This window comes from Rhinopithecus roxellana, chromosome 1, assembly GCF_007565055.1.
Source record: "Rhinopithecus roxellana isolate Shanxi Qingling chromosome 1, ASM756505v1, whole genome shotgun sequence".
NCBI classification, from domain to species: Eukaryota; Metazoa; Chordata; class Mammalia; order Primates; family Cercopithecidae; genus Rhinopithecus; species Rhinopithecus roxellana.
In genome coordinates this window covers 195,525,197-195,552,625 of record NC_044549.1, presented here as the reverse complement: position 1 = coordinate 195,552,625, position 27,429 = coordinate 195,525,197, and the positions used below count along the sequence as shown (strand labels likewise).

Genomic DNA, 27,429 nt, shown 5'->3' with positions numbered 1-27,429 from the left:
CCAGGCAGGAGTGCAATGGCCCAATCTCGGCTCACTGCAAGCTCCGCCTCCCGGATTCAAGCAATTATCCTGCCTCAGCCTCCCAAGTAACTGGGATTACAGGCGCCCGCCACCACGCCCAGCTAATTTTTTTGTATTTTTAGTAGAAACAGGGTTTCACCATGTTGGCCAGGCTGGTCTTGAACTCCTAACCTCAGGTGATCCACCCACCTCAGCCTCCCAAAGTGCTGTGATTACAGGCAAGAGCCACTGTGCCCGGCCTCTACAAAAAATTTTAAAAAATAATTAGCCAGATGTTGTGGCGCATGCCTGTGGTCCCAACTGAGGTGGAAGGATCACTTGAGCCAGAGGTTGAGGTTACAGTGAGCTGTGATCACACCACTGCACTCCAATCTGGACGACGGAGTGAGAACCTGCCTCAAAAAAACACCAATATCTCCTTGGTTTTTTGAGCTACAGAAATTCAATTCAATTCAGTATTCCTGACCCTATCCCAAAACCCTTGTACCACACCTAGAAAAGAGATGAATTTAAAAGATTTTAAAGCCACCACCATGCTGTAAGCCTCTGGGAGGTCTCTGACCCTCTGCCTCCCTTTCCATTTGAGGTCCTGCATTAGAAAAGGCAACTGACCTCTCTGAGGCAAATCTCTGCCAGGCAAGTGGCTGACAATGTTATAATCCTGTCTTTCCCTTAAACATGGTCCAGCAGCTTCAGGGTAGCATCCCTTTGAATGACCTCTCAAGAATCTAGGGCTGATGGTATCTCATACACATCACACCACACACAATTCACATCAGGAAGAAGGAGAGGCCATCTGGACTCAAACCCCTCACCCAGCCACCTGACCTCTAATGGATTTCCCAGGCTCCACTCCGGGATCACTGGAAGGATGGAACACCATACTGCTATCATCCACACAAACACTCACTAAATGTTGTTTGTTGTCATCATTAAGAAAGGAGAGGCATTTGACTGGACCCGCTCTTAGAGACAGAAAGACGTGATTCCAATTTCACTCCAGTTGTTTCCTCTAACACATACTCTCCAGACACAGGTCATAAGATCCCCTGCACCTGGGTACCTTTCCTTTAGCCCTTGGCAAGGTTTCCCAAACTCCTGGCTAAGCCAAAGCTCTTATGTTAGTCCTCTGAGAACAATGGTTTCTACCACAGAAACTGTCACTATTACAACTTGACATTTGTTTGCGAAATTGCATTACTATCTGTCTACACTACCAGATTGTAAACTCCAGGAGGGTTTATGCATCACATGCCTGCTCACCATCCCCGGTACCCTGCCTGCTATTGACTCAACACTTGCCAGGCACCACTCTAGGTCCTGAACATCTGTAGGAAACATCAGATGAGTCCCCTGACCTCTGGCAGCTTCTGGTCTACTTAGAGGGAAGGCCGAAAACAAAACCATAAGCCAGTGAATAAGATCATTAAAGAAAATGGGTCTAAAATCGACATACCATGAATATTTGTCCAATAAAATAATGATGATGAACCTTACCTAATCAGTTACTTGAATCCTAAAACTCTAAAAGCAGCTTCTATGGTATCACACTACAACAATAGCACATTTCTGCCCTGTGGTACCACAGCATTATCTACTGCACTCAGCCAGGTTAAATTCAAAGCATGATGGCTCATGCCTGTAATCTCGATGCTTTGGGAGGTCAAGGTGGGAAGATAGCTAGAGGCTAAGAGTCTGAGATCAGCATGGACAACACAGCGAGATTCATCTCTACACAAAATAATAAAAAATTAGGCTGATTCAAGCAGCAAAAAAAAAAAGAAAAATAATAAAATTTACAAAAACAGAATAAATGAATAAATAAAAATTAGCCAGGTGTGGTGGCATGCACCTGTAATCCTAGCTACTCAGGAAGCTGAGGTAGGAGGACTGCTTGAGCCCTAAAGTTTGAGGCTACAGTGAGCTATGATTGCACCACTGCACTCCAGCCTTGACAGAGCGAGACCCTGTCTCAAAGAGATAGAAAATAAAAAGTAAAATAAACTCCCTAGAAGGTTAAAAGGCATTTGACTGTTACAGAGTCAAGTCTAGGTAGTCTCTAACGCTTAGGACTAGAAACACGCTAATTTTCCCCTTGTGTGACATGAGTCAGAACAGTCACAGCTATCTCATGACCCAGGAATTCTGTTACACTGCTCTGGTGATTACAACTTGTGATTTCAAGAGGTTCAAAAATGTGTGGGGAAAGAGCAGAAAGGCTGCAGAGAAAGCCTGCTCCAATGAGCCAGTCCCCATTTCCAAATCCATGCCCGTCTATCTACCCTGGCAGAAAGACAGAGCAACTTCTAAGAGGTGTAAGAGGAACACACATTGGGTATCATGAAAACTCACCAAGTGAAGATTGAAAAGTTCACTTTTTAGTCATTCAACAAATATTTACTGAGTACCTACTATGTACCAGGAACTACTATGAGGCATTGCTAGTGCCAAGAATAGAGCAGAAAATGAATCCAACAAAAATCCCTGCCCTCATGGAACCTACAATCTTTTGGGAGCAATGATCTCAACCACCTCTGGCCCCTGTAATACACAGACAAGAACTGCCCTTTGGGTCAAGTGCCAGATGCCAGGTCAGCCATCTGTGTGTCCCCCACTGTCCAAATGAAGCCTCTCACAGATGCCCTTTACTTTCAAGGGGCCGCAGACCAAAATATCAGCAGTGCCCGGCCACTGTCAAAACTGCTGCTACAGATGGGTCCCTTGGGGTTAGGGAAGGCTTCCCAAGCCAACCGTAAGTCTGACTTAAAAGGTGAGCAGGAAATACCTAGACTGCCAGAACAAGCTGGAGCTGCCAGAACAGGCTGTGCAGAGAACCAGGTAGGGGTTGGGAGTGGTCAGGGTTCTCTATATAGGCAGAGGTAACTGCAGAAGCAAAGTCCTGGAGAAGGGAGAAGCTCGGCCCATTAGAAAACTGAAAACGCTCTGAATGGCTTTAGCAAGGGGAGGAGAGGCAGCAGCCTCTTTTGCCCCACGGGGAGCTCCTGAACTATTTTAAGCAGGGGAGTGATGGGATTCGATTTGCACTTTAGGAAGGTCACCTAACACCAGAGTAGAAAAAACATTAGAGCAGCCAAGCCCAACAGGGCAATCAGGCAGATCTGGGAGGTGACTGACCAGAAGGGGCTAGAGCAAAAAGAGAGTGTCAGGAAAAGGTCCTGGTTCCTGCCTGAGCAGCTGAGAACAGCGGTGCCCTCCATGTCACTGCTCACAGGCAGATCCTTTCCTTTGGGGGTGGCAGGGAGTAGGTAATGGCAGTGGTGGTCAGCCGGGCAGCATTTGTACAGGCTACAATGGAGGTGAGGAATGAGCATGTAGGTGGATGAACAGGTCCAGAGCTCAGGAGACAGGTCCGGACCAAGATTTGGGTAGTGATGGCAACAAAGACACTGGCCTGGCAAGATCACCAGAAGCAGTGTGCCAGGTAAGGCACCAGGACACACCCTAAGGACACCAACATTCAAAGGTTGAATGGAGGCAAAGGAGCCTGCAGTCTACAAGGAAATTAAGGTGGGCTGGTTGGAGAAGTAGGAGGAAAGCCAAGAGGACGTAGCTTCCCAGAAGCCAAGGGAAATAGTATTTTAAGAAGGAAAGAATGAGAGTATTATAGACCATGCTGTCAAAGGTCAAAGAATGCCAGAACTAGAAGGTGTTTTATGGACTTAGCACCATATTCACTGGGTTATTGGTGCTGGAATAATAGGCTCAGGTGTCTGATGGCAAGAGAGTCAGGGAAAGGAGAAAGAAGACACTTTAGTGAGACCAGAAATGAAGTGGGGGAAGAGCAATGGCTGCAGGGGATGTGGTCTAGAAAACTGGTAGAGAACTGAGCCTGTTACAGGATGGTGAGATGGAGGCCACAGGCAGGATGAGGCTGAAGAGACAGAGAGGGGCTAATGGACCAAGCACTGCTCCTGAGGACGTGGGATGGGATTTATCTCAGCGGCACAAACTAGCTCTGGTAGGAAGAGGGCCCCTCCTTCACCTAACAGGAGGCAGACCAGAAGAACAGCCCTTACAGGGCTGGGCATGAGGGCTGGAGGCACAACACCTGGTGGCTCCTGCTCACGCTGTTAAGGACAGCTTCTAAAGGCCAAGGGCAAGCATGAGGTACAGTGTTTGAGAAAGACAAGGAAAGTCTAGAACAGTAATCATGGCAAAAGGCAGAGGGAAGACTAAGGAAACACAAAAGGAGCCCGATGCAGCGGCTCATGTCTGTAATCCCAGCCCTTCAGCAGACTGAGGCGGGCAGATCACTTGAGCCCAGGAGTTAGACCAGCTGGGACAACATGGAGAAACCTCATCTCTATAAGAAATACAAAAATTAGCCAGGTATAGTGGTGCATGCCTGTGGTTCCAGCTACTCAGGAGGTTGAGGTGGGAGAATCGCCTGAGCCCAGGGAAGTCAAGGCTGCAGTGAGCCATGATCATGCCACTGCACTCCAGCCTGGGTGACACAGTGAGACTCTGTTTCAAATTTTTTTAAAAAGGACCCTATGACCCAGCCGATGCTGGTTTACAGGGTCACCATGCTGGATTGATAGGTGACTATGTGATTTCTCCAGCAGCTCTCAGAAGGCAGGGGCAGAGTCCTGCCAGCTACATAAAGGAAGGACAATGGGTGCTCACTGATGAAAGAATGGAGTGTAGGAGAAAAGCCAAGAACCTGGATGGGGCAAGGAATGTGTACAGAGGGATGGGAGGACTAGCATTCAGAGAACAAGGTGATTGTACTCAGGATTTCAGGTGAACAGGTAACTCCAGGAGATGACACAGTCCAGGCTGTGACCTGGGCAGTGGGTGAAGCATGGTAGAGAAGCCACCACTGGACAGGAGATGGATCAAGACATTAAGGGAGTCATCGGAACCCAGAATGATGCAGTGGTATGTCAGGGGAAGATGATCTTGAGCCAAATCCCCCAGTCTTCAAGGAATGAGGCAAAGAGTATGGGAGTAGAGGGAGGAAAAAGAGAAAATATCAACACACCACCTGTACCAAAGGAATGGAGCTCAGAGATCTCCTTCACCAAATGCATCTTATATGCTGTCAACAAGCAAGAGCAAGGCAGAACTTTATATATACTGCCTTATCTAATCCCCACAACCACACTACAGTCTTACTCTATAGATGGAAAAACTGTGGCTCACAGGCTAAAGACTTGCCCCAAATCACAGATGATTGATTGATTGACTGACTGACTGATTGAGACAGGGTCTTGCTCTGTTGCTTGGGCTAGAATGCAGTGGCCCAGTCACAGCTCACTGCAGCCTCAAATTCCTGGGGTCAAGTGATCCTCCTGCCTCAGTCCTTCAATAGCTGAGACCACAGGCATGTGCCACCAGGCCTGGCTAATTTTAAATTTTTTTGTAGAGATGAGGTCTCACTACATTACCCAGGATGCCAAGATCACAGATCTTAAACATGCTGAATCCAGAATTTGAGGTTCAGGCTTCCAAACACCAAAGCCTCTCCGCCCCACCACATTCACAGAGAGACAGGATAGATTGCATTATTTATGCCCCAGCAATCCCTTATCCCCACACCAGAGCTCTCTAATTGGGCCTCACACCATTTCCAAGGAGGAGGGGTCAGGGACTGCCAGGCTGCTGGGTAATAAGCACCGGCTGTCCTCCTGAATGGCTTACTGTACTGGCTGAGATGGGAGGCCGCGGTAATTACCCAGAGCCCATTAAAAAGCACTGGGAATGTAATGTGCTAATACTTCTAGAACAAACACATCGAAATATTGGTTTTTAAGGAAATACTGGCCTAGAATTTATATTTCTAAAAAAGCTGACTTGATCATAACTCCACTGGAAAAATTCCTTCCCACATTTCCAAACAAGCCAGTCAGTGGTTGGTTTGTTTTGTTTCGAGAGTAGGTCTCACTCTGTTGTCCACGCTGGAGTGCAGGTGGCGCAATCATGGCTCATCGCAGCCTTGAACTCTCGGGCTCAAGAGATCCTCCCACCTCAGCCTCTGAGTAGCTGGCACTACTACTCAGTATGGGCACGCACCACTATGCCTGGCAGCCAGTGTTTTAATTCCAATGACAACGAAGTTTCATTATAAGGAGAAAAGCAGCCTACTATATTTGTTTTATGGGGTTACAAAATGTTTGCTGCCACAGACTTAGAGCAAAAAGAAATGCTGAGGAAATACAAGATATGACAATAGTCTTGTTGCCAATATTAATACACAAGATAGCCAATGGTATTCATGTGGCTCTTCATTTGTTTGATATTTATTTACCTGGATGTCAATTAGACATAGTGGAAAAACCTGGGAAGAGGCTGGTGGTTGCAAAGATGGTTTTTTTTTTTTTTTTTTGGGTTGACCCACTCTGGGTGTATTTGAGCAAAATTGTGGGGCTTCCCACAGTACTTGGCAAGACGCGCCTGGCTACGAACAACATGGGACAATGGGCAGCCTCGCTGCACTGCACAGAGGAAAGGAAAGAAATCTTGCAGCCACTGCCTGGGAAGGAACAGCACATTCTGCATTAACCAGGCATGCCTCACTCACTGCAACCCCCAAACAAGCCCAACTCTCCGTGTTGATTATTCTTACCATACTTCGCCAGAAAGCAGCATGATTTTCTGTCCTCAAATACTTCAGATTCCAAGAGAACTGCACCTTCTAGAGTCTCTACTGATAACCTCAGCCACTTAGCCACTTGAAGCATCAGCACACACTTAAAAAGGAAACCTGCTAAGTATTCCTGACTCAGTCTCTCCAGGCCTGAGGGTGAAGGAGCTTATTCCCCTCACTTTTCAGAAGACAGGGAAGACACCCTTCTCCCTTCTCCCTCCCCTCCCCAATCCATGCTGTGCTCAGGGCCAGCAGCTTTGCAGGGAGGGAACTAATCTCAGATTGTTGAGGTGAGCAAGAGTGATAATGATGAGCCTTGGATCAGCTGTTTAATCTTTTTATACTCTCCCTGGTTTCTGAAATTCTGATCTTTACTCTGGGGGCATGTTATTATCCATGTCGTGCGGAAACTAGAAATGCGCCTCAGATAGACCCACTCTAAAAAGGATCATTTTTAAAACAGTAAAATTCAAATGAGGCACTGCACCCAGACACAGCCTAAGCAAATTTTACAACACATACACTGAGGAAGTATTATCAAATCACCTGAAGAATGTTCAGAAAAGTATTTTTTTGAGACAAGGTCTTGCTCTGTCCCCTGGGCTGGAATGCAGTAGCACAATCATGGCTCACCGTAACCTCAAACTCCTGGGCTCAAGTGATTCTCCTCCCTCAGCCTCCAGAGTAGCTAGGACTACAGGTGCACACCACCACGCCTGGCTAACTTTTTATTTTTTGTAGAGATGGGGGTCTCGCTATGTTGCTATCAAGCTATCCTCCTGCCTCAGCCTCCCAAAGTGCTGGGATTATAGGCATGAGCCACCATGCCCAGTCAAGAATCTTCAGAAAACTTCCAATTTTGAAAATTCAAGGCCAGGCTGGAGGCTCACGCCTGTAATCCCAGCACTTTGGGAGGTCAAGGCGGGTGGATCACAAGGTCAGGAGTTCAAGATCAGCCTGGCCAATATGGTGAAACCATGTCTCTACTAAAAATCCAAAAAAATTAGCCGGGCATGGTGGCACATGCCTGTAATCCCAGCTACTTGGGAGGCTGAGGCAGAAGAACTGCTTGAATCCAGGAGGCGGAGGTTGCAGCGAGCCAAGATCATACCACTGCACTCCAGCATGGGTGACAGAGCAAGACTCCATCTCAAAAAAAAAAAAAAAAAAAAAAAAAAAAATGCAGGCCAGGCGCGGTGGCTCAAGCCTGTAATCCCAGCACTTTGGGAGGCCAAGACGGGCGGATCACGAGGTCAGGAGATCGAGACCATCCTGGCTAAAACGGTGAAACCCCGTCTCTACTAAAAAATACAAAAAACTAGCCAGGCGAGGTGGCAGGCGCCTGCAGTCCCAGCTACTTGGGAGGCTGAGGCAGGAGAATGGCATAAACCCGGGAGGTGGAGCTTGCAGTAAGCTGAGATCCGGCCACTGCACTCCAGCCTGGGTGACAGAGCGAGACTCCATCTCAAAAAAAAAAAAAAAAAAAATGCAAATAGCTGAGGTTAACAATCATTAAGTATCACTGACATTGTGCTCTGAACACATTGTTCCTTTTTCTCTTTGTACTCTGTTCAACAGTTACACCACGCTCATTGATTTGGGATGAAGTTTGAGGTTTGCCTTCTTTCTTCTGCCGATTAATTTCTCAGCTACAAAAGAACAGAACATTCTCATTCTTCTTCATCCACTACTTCTAGCTTGAGATGAAGATGCTTCCACCTAGTTAAAGGGCAAAACTTTAACCCAAGCAGTCCCTACTAACTGCCTGACCAAGTTACATATATATATGTGTTCTTCTTTTTATTTGAGATGGAGACTCCCTCTGTCACCCAGGCTGCAATGCAGTGGTGCAATCTTGGCTTAATGCAACTTCCATCTCCCAGGTTCAAGCAATTCTCCTGCCTCAGCCTCCCAAGTAGCTGGGATTACAGGCACACGTCACCACACCCGGCCCATTTTTGTATTTTTAGTAGTGATGGGGTTTCATCACATTGGGCAAGCTGGTCTTGAACTCCTGACCTCAAGTGATCCACCCACCTCAGCCTCCCAAAGTGCTGGGATTACAGACGTGAGTTACCACACCTGGCCATATATATATATATATATATATATATATATACACACACACACACACACACACACACACACACACACATTTTTTTATTTTTTTAGAGACAGGGTCTCACTTTGTCTCACAGGCTGGAGTACAGTGATGAGATCACAGCTCACTGCTGCCTTGTGCTCCTGGACTCAAAAGGGATCCTACCACCTCAGTCTCCCAGTGTTGCCCATGCTGGTCTGGAACTTCTGGCCTCAAGCTATCTTCCTGTCTCAGCCTCCCAAAGTGCTGAGATTATAGGTGTGAACCACCACACCCAGCCAACAACAATTTTTAACCCCAGGATTTTAAAATTATGTAAATGTTTTCTGACTTAAAAAATTCCATTTAGATGTCTGTGAGATCTCAGCATCACTCTTCTCTCCCTGGCTCCTCCTGTCCCTCTGTCCCTCAGAGCACATCACATCCTTCCACTCCCTTGAAATGCCACCTTCTACCATCCTCCTCTTCCCACCTATCCCAGTGCAAAACCCTCTCTACCATCCCTGCTTCCAATCCTGCCTCCCCTACTCTGGCTCTCCACGCAGCAGCTGTGGTTTCATTTAAAAAATCAATCAGGGCCAGTTGCAGTGGCTTACACCTGTAATCACAGCACTTTGGGAGGCCGAGGTGGGTGGATCACTTGAGGCCAGGAGTTTGAGACCAGCCTGACCAACATGGCAAAACCTCATCTCTACTAAAAATACAAAAATTAGCCAGGCACGGTGGTGCGCACCTGTAATCCCAGCTACTAAGGAGGCTGAAACATGAGAATCACTTGAACCGGAGAGGCAGAGGTTGCAGTGAGCTAAGATCACACCACAGCACTCCAGCCTGGCCAACAGAGTGAAACTCTATCTCAAAAAAAAAAAAAAAAAAAAAAAGTCAATCAGGCTGGGAACACTGGCTCATACCTGTAATCCCAGCACTTAGGGAAGACAAGGAGGGAGGATGGCTTGATCCCAGGAGTTCGAGACTAGCCTGGGCAACATAGAGAGACCCCATAGCTACCAAAAAATAAAAAAATTAGCCAGGCATGGTGGCATGCACCTGCAGTCCCAGCTGCGGGAAGGGCTGAGGTGGGAAGATCACTTGAGCCCAGGAGGTTGATGCTCCCATGAGCTGAGACTGCACCACTGCATGCCAGCCTGGGTGACACAGCAAGACACTGTGATATGCTTTGGATCTCTGTCCCCGCCCAAATCTCATGTGAATTGTAATCCCCAATGCTGGAGGTGGGGCCTGGTGAGAGGTGACTGGATCATGGGGGTGGTTTCTTATGGTTTAACACCATCCCCCTTGGTACTGTTTAAAAGTGTGTAGCACCTCTACCTTTTCTCTTCCTCCTGCTCCAGCCAAGTGAAGTGCTGGCTCCCCCCTTGCCTTCCACCATGATTGTAAGTTTCCTGAGGCCTCCCCAGAAGCCAAGTAGATGCTATCATGCTTCCTGTGCAGCCTGCAGAACCATGAGCCAATCAAACCTCTTTTCTTTATAAATTACTCAATCTCAGGTATTTCTTTATAGCCATGTGAGAACAGACTAATATACCGTCTCAAAAATAAATAATCTAAAAATCAATCAATTCTTGTCACTCCCCTGCAGCTTCCTCCATACTAAGAATCCTCCAGTAGTTCCCAATCATATGCAGATTAAAATACACTCCTTTTTTTTTTTTTTTTTTTGAGACGGAGTCTTGCTCTGTCGCCCAGGCTGGAGTGCAGTGGCCGGATCTCAGCTCACTGCAAGCTCCGCCTCCCGGGTTTACGCCATTCTCCTGCCTCAGCCTCCCAAGTAGCTGGGACTACAGGCGCCTGCCACCTCGCCCGGCTAGTTTTTTGTATTTTTAGTAGAGACGGAGTTTCACCATGTTAGCCAGGATGGTCTCGATCTCCTGACCTCGTGATCCGCCCGTCTCGGCCTCCCAAAGTGCTGGGATTACAGGCTTGAGCCACCGCGCCCGGCCTTAAAATACACTCCTTACAGCAGCCAGCAGGCCAATGGATGCAGCCCTCCCCTGACTATCTCCTGGCTTCATCCCCGTCCACTTTCCCCAGGGTCCCCTGCACTGCAGCCACACTGACCTTCTCACCAAGGCCTCTGCACTTGCTGTTTGCTCTGCCTGGGAAGCTTTTCCTCCATATGTTCCCATGGCTCAATCCCCATTCAATCTCTGCTTACCTATAACCTCCCTAAAGAGGTTATAGGTCTGCTGCCACCTCATTCTCTCCCCTAGTCACTACCTGGTATCATATCCTACATCTATTACTACATTGGGTCTCTTTGGTCTGCCCCTAGACCTGGACTGTCTCATTTACTATCATAACTCAATGCCTGGCCCAGGGAAACCACACAGCTCACACTTAGCAATCATTGATCTAAGGGTCTCCAGCTCCCCGTTCTGCCAGGAATCCCCTGACTTTAATCAAAGGTGATTCTTACCTGCTGAAGACCCGTGAAATCAGAGCAAACCATATATTTCTGGAATAAACATAAACCACTCAGCAACTGTACTAGGGAGCAGCATGTAAACACGCGGCCCACCGCCTGGTGTTCCAGCACCTGCATCGGCTAGTTTGTAAGAACAGAGGCTGTGGCTGGGGGCGGTGACTCACCCCTGTAATCCCAGCACTTTGGGAGGCTGAGGCAGGTGGATCACCTGAGGTCAGGAGTTCGAGACCAGCCTGGCCAAGATGATGAAACCCCATCTCTACTAAAAATATAAAAAATCAGCTGGGTGTGATAGCAGGCACCTATAATCCCAGCTACTCAGGAGGCTAAGGCAGGAGAATCACTTGAACTCAGGAGGCAGAGGTTACAGTGAGCCAAGATCGTACCACTGCACTCCAACCTGGGCAACGAGAGCAAAACTCCATCTCAAAAAAAAAAAAAATCAGAGTCTGCCATTGAGAGAAAAGGCTTCCTACTTTATGATTCCCCTCCTTAACATAAAATTAGAGAAAAGAAAAACAGTTGTTCCTGGTTTTCTTTCCCAGTCTCTGAATTTACAGGGAAATAAACATTTTTTTTTTTTTTTTTTTTTTTGAGACGGAGTCTCGCTCTGTCGCCCAGGCTGGAGTGCAGTGGCCGGATCTCAGCTCACTGCAAGCTCCGCCTCCTGGGTTTACGCCATTCTCCTGCCTCAGCCTCTGGAGTAGCTGGGACTACAGGTGCCCGCCACCTCGCCCGGCTAGTTTTTTTGTATTTTTTGTATTTTTTTTTTTTTTGTAGAGACGGGGTTTCACCGTGTTAGCCAGGATGGTCTCAATCTCCTGACCTCGTGATCCGCCCGTCTCGGCCTCCCAAAGTGCTGGGATTACAGGCTTGAGCCACCGCGCCCGGCCAAAATAAACACATTAATAAATAATTAGTTACCCATTTCAGTACCTCTATTCTCATACTGGCCTCACTGTATAGTTTAGGTTTGGGGTTTTTTAAAAAATATTTTCGCCGGGCGCGGTGGCTCAAGCCTGTAATCCCAGCACTTTGGGAGGCCGAGACGGGCGGATCACGAGGTCAGGAGTTCGAGACCATCCTGGCTAACACGGTGAAACCCCGTCTCTACTAAAAAACACAAAAGGTGGCTGGCGCCTGTAGTCCCAGCTACTCGGGAGGCTGAGGCAGGAGAATGGCGTGAACCCGGGAGGCGGAGCTTGCAGTGAGCTGAGATCCGGCCACTGCACTCCAGTCCCGGTGACAGAGCGAGACTCCGTCTCAAAAAAAAAAAAAAAAAAAAAAAAAAAAATATTTTCTACAACTAAATAATGTTTAAAATACAAAAATACTTTTCTAAAATAGATATATTTACTTTATTTTGAAGAAAAATGCCTGGATTATAAAAGCTTTTCTAAAAATGTACGTCTGACAGTTGTGGCCATTATTAGAGTAAGATATGCCACTAATGTATGCACATATTATCTCATTATTTTTGAAATAAAAATATGATGAGGTAATTAATTTTGTGCTTAGCTATAAAATTAGTGTAAATATATCAAAATATCAGAAATTTGAAATAAACAGTAGGAAACATCTATAATGAAGGTTGCACCATTCTGAGATTTTATTGAAGAGTATACATTGAGGTTATATTCACATAAGGGCCCATTTCCTGTAGAAAGTCACTCTACCAGAGCAGTTATTTAAGTAAATTTGATAATGATTATACCCTGTAACTCCAAGCCAAGCCATGGGTTACTATAAACATGAGGGGAGACAGAGGGTCTACACATGGAAGCTTACTGACAAAAGTTGATCACTGGCCAGGAGCGGTGGCTCACACATGTAATCCCAGCACTTTGGGAGGCCAAGGCAGGCAGATCACCTGAGGTCGGGATTTCGAGACCAGCCTGGCCAACATGGTGAAACTCCATCTCTACTAAAAATACAAAAATTAGCCGGGCATGGTGGCACACGCCTGTAGTCCCAGCAACTCGGGAGGCTGAGGCAGGAGAATTGCTTAAACCTGGGAGGCAGAGGGTGCAGTGAGCTGAGATCACACCACTGCACTCCATCCTGGGCAACACAGTTAGACTCTGTCTCAAAAAAAAAAAAAAAAGAAAAGAAAAAAAAAGATAGGTCACTGGATCACTGATCTCTTTGATCACTTGATCACTGAGACCCAGGACAACAGCTGCAGAAGAAGTGATTAGCCAAACAAACAACACACAAATTGGTATGTAAAAATAATCAGTGCCCTGGCTAGCTTATCAGTCAATTGGGGTAAAAGTGGTCCTGTATAAAAACAACCACTGTGCCAGAAGAGTGAAGAGGACAGCAAGCTAACCACGCAATTCAAAACAGGCTCTCGTCAAAAAAAATCTCTAGTATATGATCACCCTGAGACTTACCCACATTTCTTATACCTTCCATGCAATGCTAAGGCTCACTTTTAATCTAAAATTGGCAAACTTTCTTCATGTGCCTCTGAGTCCTCTTCTAGTTCCACAAAGGATTAAATAAAAAGGGCCTCAAAGGATAAAAGAAGGAGGTATAGAAGGGAGGGACGGAGGGAGAGACAGGGAGAATGAGAATACAGAAAAATAGAAAGAGGAGAGCAAGAAAGAGAGGGAGAAAGAGAAAGAAAGGGAGAAAGAAGATAAAGAACAAACAGCGGAGAGAGAAACAGAGACAGAGGAAGAAAGAAAAGAAAAAAGTTCACGGGAAAAAAATAGTGATGTGCTTCATGGAAAAGCTATTTGTTAAAGAGTCCCTCTTTTTTCTGTGTACTGTATCATGCCATATGTGGGAAGTGAACAAGGCTGGAACTCCGCCTAAGAACATCTGCCACGGACTTTAAAAGCCCTAATAATAGCACAGCTGGTGTCCCCAGCCTAATGAGCTCACCACCCACGTGACTGCTCCTTCTCCAGCAGCTTCTCTAGAGAGAGAAGGCGGCCAGCAAGAGAAGCAGTCCTCGCCCCCGCCCTCCCCCACATTCATGCTTTATTTCCTCCACTGCTTTCATTCTCCCCTTCCAGAAACCACCCCCTCCCATTTTCTTGAGCTAAGTTACTCTGTTCCAGCAGTTCCTTTGAACACACACATTCTTCTTTTTTCCTTTCCCTCTCCCTTTGAACGGACACATTCTTAACATGAAAGGCAAATACCAGAAATAAAAGATGGGGACATCACTACAGATCTTATGGACATTGAAAGAGTAATAATTGGGCCAATTAATTCAGCAGCTTAAAGTGGATAAAGCCCTTATAATACACAACTTATCAAAATTAATGTAAGAAGATAAAAATCACATTATATCTATTTTTAAAATGGAATTCCAAATGAAAAATTTTCTACACCACAACAAAAGGCCAGCGTGCCCCAGCGTGCCTCGTTGCCAGGTACGAGGTACAGGCGCCTCCAGGAGCCCTGATCTGGGAAGTTATGCCCGACAGGAAGACTGTCCAAGGCATATTGCTAGGAGGAAACCAAGCACAGCAGAAAGGCGGGTAGGGAGGATGTAAACAAAGAAGTGAGGTTTTTACAAGGTTGGGAAGTTTTAACCCCCTCTGGTATAATCTTTTGAAACTAATTCCCATCACAGTATACTTTTAAAAGCTCTCTAGCATTTTGAGAAACTGCACCTTAGCATCAAGACGAGAAAGAATTTCAGCTTCTAAGGGGAAGCCTAGCAGAAAGTAACAAGAGGGGACTCATGTTGGCACTGATGTGGTATCCACAGCAATTGGAAAAGAAGCTGAAAAATCTGGGATCTCTCACTCTCAGTCCAGGGCAACACATCCTGACAGCCAGGAAGAGTCAAATGCCTACGGTAAGACACATGGGGTTTATTCACCAGAAAAAGACAACGCCACATTTCAAAACTCAGGCTTGGTAACACAATAGCATGGGTGTGTACGCAAGCATGAAGTACTGAAGCTAACAAATTACTAGATTCTATCCCTGTCTAGCAAGTATTTATTTCAATAGCAATCATATGATTAGCTGAAAGTGGGCAATCATTAACTTCATCTGCTGTTAAATAGTTACACACAAAAACATGGTGCTTTATATCTTGTTAGAATCACGAATAAGTTGTGTAACCCTTGACAGTGTTCTGTTTTGATTTAAAATACCAATGCTATTGCTGCCATAAGTGAAACGCAGCAAAATTACAAAACTTCGAAGATAATTACGGTATTTTAAGGACTATCATAAATAATTTTATACAACTGCGATGTTTACAAGGCCAAGCCAGCATCTCTTCTGAAAAAGAACCAAATGATACAACTAGAAATATCTGCATACCTACTAAGTATAAACAACCCCAAAAGACATTTTAGCTTTTATCTCACTTGGCCTCTCACAGCAGAGTGACCCTGTGAACCCTACCCTTCACCAAAAGAACACCCCCTCCCACAGCACTACTGGTCTTCTCCCAATCTCTAGTCACTACCCCTCTGTGAGTTCTCCTACACATGGATATCACTACTGTCTACACAGGAATGGTCCCCAAACCCTTGCCTCAAACTCCTATCCCTCTTCGAAGTGTCAGGCCCAGATGTCCCACTGCCCTAAACATCTCCACTTAGAAATCTCAGGAGTGGCCCGTCACGGTGGCTCACACCTATAATCCCAGCACTTTGGGGAGCCAAGGTGGGCGCATCACCCGAGGTCAGGAATTCAAGACCAGCCTGGCCAACATGGCAAAACCCCATCCCTACTAAAAATACAAAAATTAGCCAGGCGTGGTGGCGGTCACCTGTGATCCCCAGATACTTGGGAGGCTGAGACAGGAGAATTGCTTGAACCTGGGAGACAGAAGTTGCAATGAGCTGAGATTGTGCCGCTGCACTCCAGCCTGGGTGACGGAGCAAGATTCCATCTCAAAAAAAATATAAACTTCACAAGCACATCAAACTCCGCACATTCAAAACAAGACCCTCCAAGTCCTTACCACTGGAACAACTGATTAATGGTAGTCCAACTCAGAAACCTCAGCCTTATCCTTCACTCTGCCCCCCGCCCCTTACCCTACCACTCTCTCTTCAACAAGCAAGGCTTACCTCCTAAACATCTACCCACACTATCACTCACTAACCCCCACCCTCTCTCACCTTGAGTACAGCCAGGGCTTCCATCTGGGTCTCAGTCACCATGGAGGTAAGATAAGGCCTCAGATCACATACTGGTCTAGGACGTGTTTACCAAGGTAAAGCCAGCCACCACTCCTAATGCCACCCAACCCTGCCATGGGTCTTCTCTTTGGAAAATCTACAAACTGCTTCCCTTTCCACCCTAGTGACCAAATGTGGATGCAACTTGAATTTGTGAGGGAAATTCTCAAACTTGGTTGTGATGATCAATCTGCCATGCTGCCTTCTGCCAGAGAATTCAGTACACTGTAAAGAACAAAAACTAGATTATAAGATAGCCAAACTCCCAGGAATATTTTCTTTTTTTTTAATTTTTTTTATTTTTTTATTTTTTTATTATACTTTAAGTTCTAGGGTACATGTGCACAACGTGCAGGTTTGTTACATATATATATATATATATTTTTTGAGATGGAGTCTCGCTTTGTCGCCCAGGCTGGAATGCAGTGGCACAATCTCGGATCACTGCAAGCTCCGCCTCCTGGATTCACCCATTCTTCTGCCTCAGCCTCCCGAGTAGCTGGGACTACAGGCGCCCGCCACCATGCCCGGCTAGTTTTTTGTCTTTTTAGTGGAGTCGGGGTTTCACCATGTTAGCCAGGATGGTCTCGATCTCCAGACCTCGTGATCTGCCCACCTCAGCCTCCCAAAGTGCTGGGATTACAGGCATGAGCCACTACGCCCAGCCAGCAATATTTATTTTCTTTAATCCTTTCCATGAGTATCACTTGTACTATAACATCAAGAGACTTAGCCCAGCTAAAAGTTTTGCAAGTTAACACTCAATTGTTGTGAAAACATTCATCTTGTACTAAAGTTTTTTGTTTTTTGTTTTTTGTTTTTGACAGGGTCTCCTTCCGTTGCCTAGGCCAGAGTGCAATGGTGTAATCACGGCTCACTGCAACCTCTGCCTCCCGGGCTCAAGCGATCCTTCTGTTTCAACTTCCCGGATAGCTGGGACTACTGGGGCACACCACCATGCCCAGCTAATTTTAGTACTTTTTGTAGAGATGGGGTTTCACCATATTGCCCAGGCTGGTCTCCAACTCCTGGGCTCAAGCAATCCACCCGCCCTGGCCTCCCAAAGTGCTGACATTACAGGCGTGAGGTGCTACACCCGGTCAGTAATTTAACAAGACTAACTGCTTTCCTATCTTTCAAATACAGTATAAAACATCTACTGCACTAGTCAACATTTTAGTCTATTTTGCCAATGATTTGCCTGTCACACCTTTTATCCGCTGCTGTAATAATAACAATCTGCTTGTCTTCTCAAATAGAAAGATGTTTTCCCAAATATATATCACCAAACTATGTTTCTCCCACAAGAGATCTTTGGAATGTCTTGATATTCAAATCCAAAGGGATTCTTCTAATGCCTTGGGACCACTGCAAAATTAACCCTTTCTCCTCAAAGTCAAAGCAGGGAAGGTAGTTGTCAAGTGAGCAAAAACCATAGCTCATATCAATGCTTTAGGCCATGGGGGCTATTCCTGTTACTGTCATACAGATGAAGTCCAGTGTACACCCCACCCTTGAGGTGTGGCACAGAATACCTGCTCCAAACTATTTTTGGATGAATGGATCATAAGGAGTTCAGTAAAAACAATAATTATGGCTAACACAAATGCGTCCTCTCAGCCAAACATATGTATAAGTTCACATAATCCTCTTAATAACTGTATGAAAGCCAGGCATGGTGGCTCACACCTGTAATCCCAGCACTTTGTGAGGCCAAGGTGGGTGGATAAGCTGACATCAGGGGTTCGAGACCAGCCCGGCCAACATGGTGAAACTCCGCCTCTACTAAAAATACAAAACTTAGCCAGGTGTAGTGGCACACGCCTGTAATCCCAGCTACTTAGGAGGCTGAGGCAGGAGAACTGCTTGAACCTGGAATACGGAGGCTGCAGTGAGCCAAGATTGTGCCACTGCACTTCAGCCTGGGCAACAGAGCGAGACTCTGTTTCAAACAAATAATAACTGTATGAAGTTATCATATAACGTAATGATTCCAAAGCTGCCTGTCATAAACAGGAGTTGCTGGGTTCCACACACCTAAGCACCAATCTTACACGGAAAAAAAAGACATGGCTTCAAACACATCAATGGTGTGCCGCATTGTATCTACACTGTTAAATCTGAAGGTTTTTACTTTTTAACTAATGAATGAAAACAAAGCTACATCCCACTCAGGTACATAAATCAATTGTACAACTGTACAATTCCCATAGTATTCTGCATTTTATTTAAAACATATTCTAGATGCAAAGGTTGAAATGAAATGCTCACTGTCTAGGTGACACTCTTTTTATTCTCCACTATGAAAGCCAGTAAACCAATTGTCTCGGAAATGCTGCACCCAAATGTTATACTCAGAGACACAGCACCAGTGAGTCATACACAAAACAAATTGCTCATTTTCTTCCTCCCCACCTTTCCTCTAAATCATTATAATGCTATTCCTGAATCATAGGTTTGGTTTTTTGTTTGTTTTGCATTTTTAATTCTCCAGTATAAAGCTTGCCAATTCCAACTTCGTAACATGATAAGAATCTGTCCCGTTAGTTTAAGTAAACCTCCAATTTTCTTCCTAGGTTTGAAATCCTGCAGTGCAGGTAAGGTCCACACCTCTGGATCTCCCACTAAATAAAAACTGCTCCTTGATACTATAACTGTCTTGCTAGAACTCTTAAGATATCAGATTACCAAACTCCCTAACTGGAAGTCCAACAGGCAAACCAAGTTTACTATGGGGGCCCTGTATTCAGAATCACAAGATGTAGCATACTGTTTTACTGAGTTACCCTTGTTCTTCCGGAAGTCTCATATACCAAATCCAAAGAAGAATGAACACTTGGAAAACTTAACTTTTACTAAAGCCAAACATATGTCTTAGGACCCAATGATCTACTCCTGGGCATATCCCCGATAGAAACAAGTACTTTAATATACTTAGTTCATAGCAGTTTTATCCATGATAGTCCCCACTGGAAAAAAACCAAATGTCCATCAACAGGTAAATGCATGAACAAATCATGATATAACCATAAAATGGAATCCTATTCCACACTAAAAAGGAATGAAGCACTAGTATATGCAACAAACGGATGAACATTGCAGACAAAACATTGAGCAAGACCAGACACAAAAGTACACACTATATGACTCCGTTTACATGAAGTCCAAAACAGACACAATCATCCTATGGTAATAGTGGTCGTAAGAGTGGTTATCTACAAGGTGTTACTGGCAGTACAAGTGGTATATGTAAGTAACATTAATGGAGCTAAGATAATTAAAGGTTCAATGTGTAAGAAATTAAAGGTTCTAGTTAACTTGTCAACCTTAGATGGTAATGCAACATGATATAAAATATTTGTTCCACAGAACACAGCAGCAACCAAAAGTCAGGCAGAAACTGAGACAGGATCTCCCTCTCGTGAGCACTGTCCTCTTCCCACTGCTGTTCTCCAGCCAGAACAGGGCCACCTGGTTCCACCATGAATCTGGACCATCAGTCCCTTTGGCATGAACAGCTGAGCTGTCTTCAGTCACTCTCTGCCTGACTTTCTCATCACACTGAGGACAATCAATTCTTCTGGAGGTCAAAGGAATTTGTCTTCCCCACTCTCCAAGAAATATTTCCCAATGGTCCTCAGACAAACATAAATTCAAGGGTAGTTTCTGCTCTCATTGTTTACCTGCTCCCCAAGGTCCAAATTCCTTACTCAATAATACAGGTGAAGCCAAACCACTTCTAACATTATAGGGAGACATTTTATCTTTGGTCACATCTCAAATCTCAAGCTGGAAATTATTTGATAGAAACCTATAAGAAAAGGAGGCAGCCTACATTAGAGGCTGTGTATCTAGAGTAGGTTGTATCATATCTGTTCCACATTTTGCAAAACTTAAAAACGGAGAGCTTACAGAATGTTAGCATAAAAAAAATCCAGACCCACAGCACATGTTGTTTATGTTAAAGAATTGCCTAGCCAGGTACAGTGGCTCATGCTTGTAATCCCCGTACTTTGGGAGGCCAGGCAGAAAGACCGCTTGAGGTCAGGGCAGCCTGGGCAACATAGCAAGACCTCCTCTCTACAAAAAAATTTAAGAAAAGAAAAGAAAATCAGCCAGGTGTGGCAGCACGCATGCTACTCGGGAAGCCAAAGCAGGAAGATGGCTTGCATCCAGGAGTTCAAGGTTACAGTGAGCTATGATCATGCCACTGCACTTCACCCCAGGCAACAAACAGAGATTCTATCCATAAAAAAAGAATTTTTTTATTGTACCAAAACAACCAGAGAAACTGATGGACAACTTCTAAAATCCCATGGTTCTCCATATGCATAAATGTTTTATCTCTGTAATCCTGGAAAGAGACAAAAAAAAAGTGAGATCCTATATCCCTATTCTAATTAATATGCTTCTTTCCTTCCTTCTTCCCTCCCTCCCTCCCTCCTTTCTTTCTTTCTTTTTTTTTTTTTTTTTTTTTTTTTCTCTGTTGCCAGGCTGGAGTGCAGTGGTGCAATCTTGGCTCAATGCAACCTCCCCTTCCCGGGTTCAAGCGATTCTCCTTCCTCAGCCTCCCGAGTAGCTGGGATTACAGGCGTCCACCACCACGCCTGGCTAATTTTTGTATTTTTAATAGAGATGGGGTTTCACCATGTTGACCAGGATGGTCTCGATCTCCTGACCTCGCGATCCACCCGCCTCAGCCTCCCAAAGTGCTGGGATTATAGGCATGAGCCACCATGCTCGGTCATTCATATGCATTTTTTTAAGTGACATAAATCAACCTGCATCTATGTAATGGAAGATAGGATTTGCTAATAGTTCATTTGTATTGACATAAATTAGTAGACAGTGACATCTTTTAATCAACATAATCATGTTATCTAGTAACTAATTCTAGTCATTAAGGAGGAATGCAGTAAGTGCTCTGAATAGTATGCTAAAGAGATACTTTTCAGAAAATGTCAAGCCACTTAGTCCACATGTTCAGTTATTTTCACCTACTTCTTAAAAGAAAATAAAAAAGATTTTTAAAGTCACCTGAGTACCCACAGCATGGTCTTATTTAACATTCAAATGTGGATAACTTATACTGTGATGGAGCATCCTTGTCGATGTTAGTACAAAATCCATTTCCTCTGGATAGATTATCCTCTGCTTCTGAATGTCCTGGAACTAGAAGAGACCCTAGAAATAATCCAGCTCCACGATTCCCAAACTGGGGCACATGTGCTTATGCCGGGGAGTCCCCAGAACCTCAGGGAAAACAAGATACATTTTCCTTAAGAGCACTTTTTGAATCAGACAGCAATTTTTTTTTTTTTTTTTTTTGGTGGGGTCTCACTGTCACCTAGGCTAGAGTACAATGGTGCAATAATGGCTCACTGCAGCCTCAACCTCCTGGGCTCAAGATTCTCCCACCACAGCCTCCCTAGTAGCTGGAACTACAGGTGCACATCACCACACCTGGCTAATTTTTTCTTTTTTTCTTTTCTTTTTCTTTTTTCTTTTCTTTTTTTTTTTTTTTTTTTTTTTTTTGTAACAATGAGGTCTCACTATGTTGCCCAGGCTGGTCTCGAACTCCTGGGCTCAAGTGATCCTCCCACCTCAGCATTCTAGGAAGGGCTATTCCCAGCTTCAGACCTATTACATAGCAAGAAACTGTCTCTATTTAAAAAAAAAAAAAAAAGTTTAAGGAAGTCCAAACAGGCTGTCTATAAGCACACTGCCTATGAGTTAGCCCTGCTCTGCAAGGAACAGTACTGTAAAATAAAAATAATAAATTTTGAAAACAAAAAAAGAAGTCCAAACAAGGATTTCAAGAGCTCCCCTCCCACCCAATTCCACCCTGTTCCACCTCAGGTGCGCTATTAACAATAATAATTAAATAAATTTCTCACTATAATGAATAATACTACACAGCCTTTCATAAAATGCCTATCAAAGCCTTTAAGCAGCTAAACATCATTGGTATTCTATGTAACTCAGGAGACATCCAGTTTTATGCATATGTAATTATTTACTGTCTCTTCACTAAAACTTTGCACTTTTCAACACTGCAAGTGGCCTCCATTTAGATACATCTAAGAAGACAAGTCAGAATAGGGAACATTTGTTTGAAAAGAAGGGGGGAAAAGGAGGTGAGAAGCCAGAAGACCCATTCATTCAACAGTGTATCTCTGTCTAACAACAGTGTATCTCTATCCAAGAATAAAATAAAACCTAAGAACCCACATAAGCCCTTGGGTTCTATCTCCATCTTTTAAAAACAGCATCCTCTTGTCTTCTCCTACAAAAATCACAGTGCATGCCAAATATAGATGAGTTAAATAAATCAGAGTCCATTTTCTCTTTTTTTGTTTTGTTTTTGAGACAGTCTCACTCTGTCGCCCAGGCTGGAGTGCAATGGCGCAATCTCGGCCCACTGCAACCTCCACCTCCCAGTTCGAGCAGTTCTCCTGCCTCAGCCTCCCATGTAGCTGGGATTACAGACACATGCCACCATGCCCGGCTAATTTTTGGTATTTTAGTAGAGACAGGGCTTCATCGTGTTGCCCAGGCTGGTCTTGAACTCCTGAGCTCAGGCAATCCACCTGCCTAGGCCTCCCAAAGTGCTAGAATTACAGGCGTGAGCCACCACAGCCGGTGATCAGAGTCCATTTTCTCATGGTCACTTTACTTTCAAGTTTATCAAACTTTCCAACCATACAGTGTTAAACTGGAATGCACAAAAGGCTTTACTGAAAATCTGCAACCCTCAGTGAGTTTAAATGACTGTTCGTCCTCCAATGCCTTTCTTACTTAAGCCCCAAAGGGTAAAAAAAGAACTGTCCCTTGTAGAAAAACTGGCCACCTATCTGCTTACTCTCCTTGGCTCTCTTATGAGCTATATGGTGCAACAGAACAATCACATCTATAAAAACTCTGACCGCTGATGAAGAAGAGAATGCCCAAGGTCTGTTTTCTACCTTGCGAGCATGAAGTCAAGATGGGGAGCCCAGATGGTTAATTCAAGAATCATCAAACAATTACAGAGGCCTACTATATACAAGGTCAGAGGCAGGGACTCAGAATGCAACGACAGGGACTGGAAGTGGTGGCTCACGCCTGTAATCCCAGCACTTTGGGAAGTCATGGCCAGCAGATCCCTCGAGGCCAAGAGTTTGAGACCAGCCTGGCCAATATGGTGAAACCCCGTCTCTACTAAAAATACAAAAATTAGCTGGGCATGGTGGCAGGTGCCTGTAATCCTAGCTACTTAGGAGGCTGAGGCTAAAGAATCACTTGAATCGGGGAGGTGGAGGCCACAGTGAGCCAAGATCGCACCACTGCACTCTAGCCTGGGTGACAGAGCAACACTCCGTCTCAAAGAATAAAAAAAAAAAAAAAAAAAACAGAATGCAATAGAATGCAATGACAGGAACAAAGTCTACTTAAGACAGCAAAACTTAAGGTGTTGTTAATTTGGAAAGTGAAAGTTTAAGAACTCCATTCAATGTGAATAGTGCTCTATTATTTTGAAAGCCCTTTTATTTTTATGTTTTTTGTTTTTGTTTTTGAGATAGGGTCTTGCTCTGTCACCCTGGCTGAAGTGCAGTGATGCGATCTTGGCTCAATGAAACCTCTGCCTCCCGGATTCAAGCTATTCTCCTGCCTCACCCTCCTGAGTAGCTGGGATTACAGGTGCCCATCATCATGCCCAGCTAATTTTTGTATTTTTAGTAGAGACGGGGGTTTCACCATGTTGGCCTGGCTGGTCTCGAACTCCTGACCTTAAGTGATCCACCTGCCTCAGCCTCCCAAAGTGCTGGGAATACACGTGTGAGTCACCACACCCGGCCCAAAGCTCTTCTATATTACCTGATTTAACCCTCATAATAAACCTATAAAACAACAATTACTATTATATGCTTTATTATCCCTGTTGGGGCTCAAAAAGGTTACCAAATTACAAACCCAATCATGTTGGAATGAGACCTGAAAACTCTCCCATGTTATTCAGTCAAACTTTTACAGACAGACACTTCCATTTAAAACATTGTCTCCCAGAGAGGGGAAGAGCAGGACAGAGAGGTTAAGTAAGGTCACACAGCTAATAGAGAAGAGTTGGAATTTCAGTCCAAGTTTCCCACTCCAAGACCAAAGAGAAGGAGAAGCAACACAGCCAGAGTGGAGACACCCTCAACCGAGCACTGGGGATGGGAAACTGGTCCCTGGGGCATCAAACAGGAAACGGCTGGTGCTGGGGCCAAGCTGAAATCCAACTGTTGCCAAACTCGCAGCCCTGAGACAAGGGCTTTAACCCGATTCAGCATCCCCCAGGGCCCGGCTCAGCTCTCCAGCTGGCTTAGACTACACTGGCCTGGGAACCTCTGCGACAAAGCTGAGGTCAAAGATCAAAGAGCAACCGAGTATGACCATTCCAAACCGAGAGACAAAAGGGAAGGCGCCATCTGTCACTCCAGGTCCAACTCTCCAAACCTACCAGTCAAGCTCCCAGCCTGTTGTCCCTTCACTCAATCACTGGGAAGACCCTCCCCAGTGCAGACTGGCTCCAGGGCTAATCAGAGCTCAGTCTGAGCACCTTCCTCTTTGCTGCTCTTGTAGTTGGAAATTGGAAAGGACCCTGGAACTAGACTGTTTCCCTATGGTAACCTCCACTCCGCTTCCAGATAAACAAAAGACCCTCCAGAAAAGATTACCAGTCCCCAATACACACTCACAGATAGTATTGACAAGGTTTACACACTTGAAGCAAATAAAGTTATAGTGAAGCATATCAGAAAAAATATATATATATCAGCGGCCCAACGACGAATACTTTGAAGGCTCTCAAAGCGGACGCTAATTTCAGTGTCTGAACAAGTGCAGCCAAGGGTTCTAAAACAGGGAAGCTTAACGGAGAGGAGGCACCCAGCGTCAGCCTCAAGAGCCGGTCAACTTCTAACATCTTTCCTGAAACACAACTTTACAAAAGAAGAAACGATACAGTTCATTATATTTGTTTTTATCTGCAAGAGGTTGACCTTGGAGACTAGAAAAGAGCTTTAAAAATCAAGTCAAGAAAGTGACAAAGTAAACTTGTTAACTCTGAGGATGCAAAGGGAGGCTTTAAAAGGCATCCTTCTGCTCTCTGACACGCTCAGATGATGTCATTTTCATCAAGTTTTGCGGGTGAGTGGGAATCGGGGTGCTGCCCGCGCTCTGGCCTGGCTCAGCTCCAGGCTCTTTGAAGGTCGCCTCACTGTCACCTCGGAGTGCCGGAGCGCGGAATCCAGGCCACGCGGCGTGGCCGACACGATGCCCTAGGGGCACTTTTCCGGGCTCCGAGGTCCTCCTGCAGGTGCGGCCGGTGCATTAGGAGGGCTGTCCCAGCAGGGTCTCGGCGCCCGGCCTCTCCCGCCGCCACTATCTCAAGCGGACACTCCCGGAACACCCGTGTCCTTCCCCATCCCCCGGGCCGAGGCGCAAGGGGCGCGGGTGAGCGGAACCTTGGCTTACCCGCAAGAGGGGCGCGGAGCGCAATCCGGCAGCAGGCGCGGTCCCCAGGGGCCTCGGTGGGGGCTTCCTCCGCGTCGTTGTCGGCCCGACCCCGGCCGCCCGGCTGCTCCGGTTCCCTCCGCTGCAGCCGGCCGGGCGGCACGGGGGCACTCGCGGTGGCTCCGCTCCGGCGCCGCCGCCTCCTACTGCCCGCCTGCCGCCCTGGCGCTCCTGGGCTCGGAGTCCGGGGTTTGGAGACGCGGGGGTCGTCGGGGCGTTCGAGACTCTCGGGGACGCTAAGGCTGCACTCGGGCTCTCCCGCGCGCGGCCCCGCGCCAGGGGACGCCTCGCTCGAGGCGCACGGGCGTCAAAGTCTCGGGGCGAGCGGGGGCGGCGGCCGGGTGGGCCCCGGGGCGGCGGGCAGGGGCGCTGCTGCGGACGCGGGCACTGATGCGGGCGCCGCGGCGCGGCCTCTCGCCATGGCTCCCCGGCGAGCGGGCGGCTCGCACCTCCCCTCCGCGCTGCCGTCACCGCCCGACGCGCGCCGAGCCCTCCCCCTTCCCGGCCCCGCCCGCCGCCCCGCGCCGCCACCTGCGGGCCGCCCTCCGGGATTCCCGCCGGCCACGTCCTAGTCGTCCGGAGCCGCGCCACGCCTTCCTCGCCCGTGGCCGCCCCTGCACTTTTACCCACGCCGTGGGGCACAGAGAAGTATCCGGTAAAGACCTGGATCCGGAAAAACTGATTACACCCCTCCTCGAGCGCTTATTTTCTCGGGGCACTTCCAGAGTCTTCTCGGGGTCCTTCCAGAGTCGGTCTAAGGGAAGGATGGGACCCCCGCGGCCCGGGGCGCTGATTGTGGTGAACACAGTGGAAGTCCAGGCTTTCTGTTCCTGCAGGGCGGGCTGTCTTCTAGCAAAGCTGCCCTTAGGCTTAAATGGAGAGAGGATGGAGCCGGGGACGGGGAGAAGCCTGGAGGGGATGGAACTGGCGTTTGGAGTAAGATGCCACCAAAGGATGACAGGCGGGGGTGTGGTGGACAGCAGAGGGGGCATCAGGAACCGATCCGGGAAGTAAGCGCTTACAAGCCATTCTGTTATGCAAATCACTTGTGGACGGTTTAACGGGGAACAACCCACATGATCTCATTTCCATTTGAGGCTACTGAGTCTACTTCTTCTTTTCTACCCAGGGGTCATAGAGAACATTGGGAGGACTTGAAGAAGAAGAAGACCAGAACCAAAGGTGTAAGGAAACTAAACCCTACAAAACCTGATTTCTCATACTGGCATAGACGACTTGAAGAGATCATCAAGTGTATAGTGAAGATTGGCTCAGGCAAGAATCATCCATGGATGCTTACTCTAGGGGGCTGTTACTGGCTGACAGATATTTGTCTGGGTTGATGTGTCTCCCCATAGATGGTTTACATCTGTTAGTAGCAAGAGCAGAAATAGTAACTATACAAAGAGGCAGGCAGATAGCATCTTAACCAGGTGATCAAAATTTACATCACCAGAAGCAGATGGATATCATGTCCACATTAGCTATGCAGTATTCCTGGGGACAATGCATAGCCTGAATCATGATGATGAAACATCAGACAAACCCA

At 46.3% G+C, this 27,429-nt stretch overlaps 1 protein-coding gene across 1 annotated transcript in view; it reads right to left on the bottom strand.

Annotated features, from left to right (window-relative positions):
• LOC115899696 (translation initiation factor IF-2-like) overlaps positions 1–26,872 on the bottom strand; it is a 44,943-nt gene extending 18,071 nt beyond the window's left edge. The window contains exons 1-2 of the mRNA XM_030938049.1: positions 26,600–26,872; positions 25,842–26,543 (exon numbers count right to left, since the gene is read on the bottom strand). Coding sequence (XP_030793909.1) covers positions 25,842–26,543; positions 26,600–26,872 — 975 coding nt within the window. The remainder of the gene's footprint in view (positions 1–25,841; positions 26,544–26,599) is intronic.
• Between the last annotated feature and the right edge of the window lie 557 nt (positions 26,873–27,429).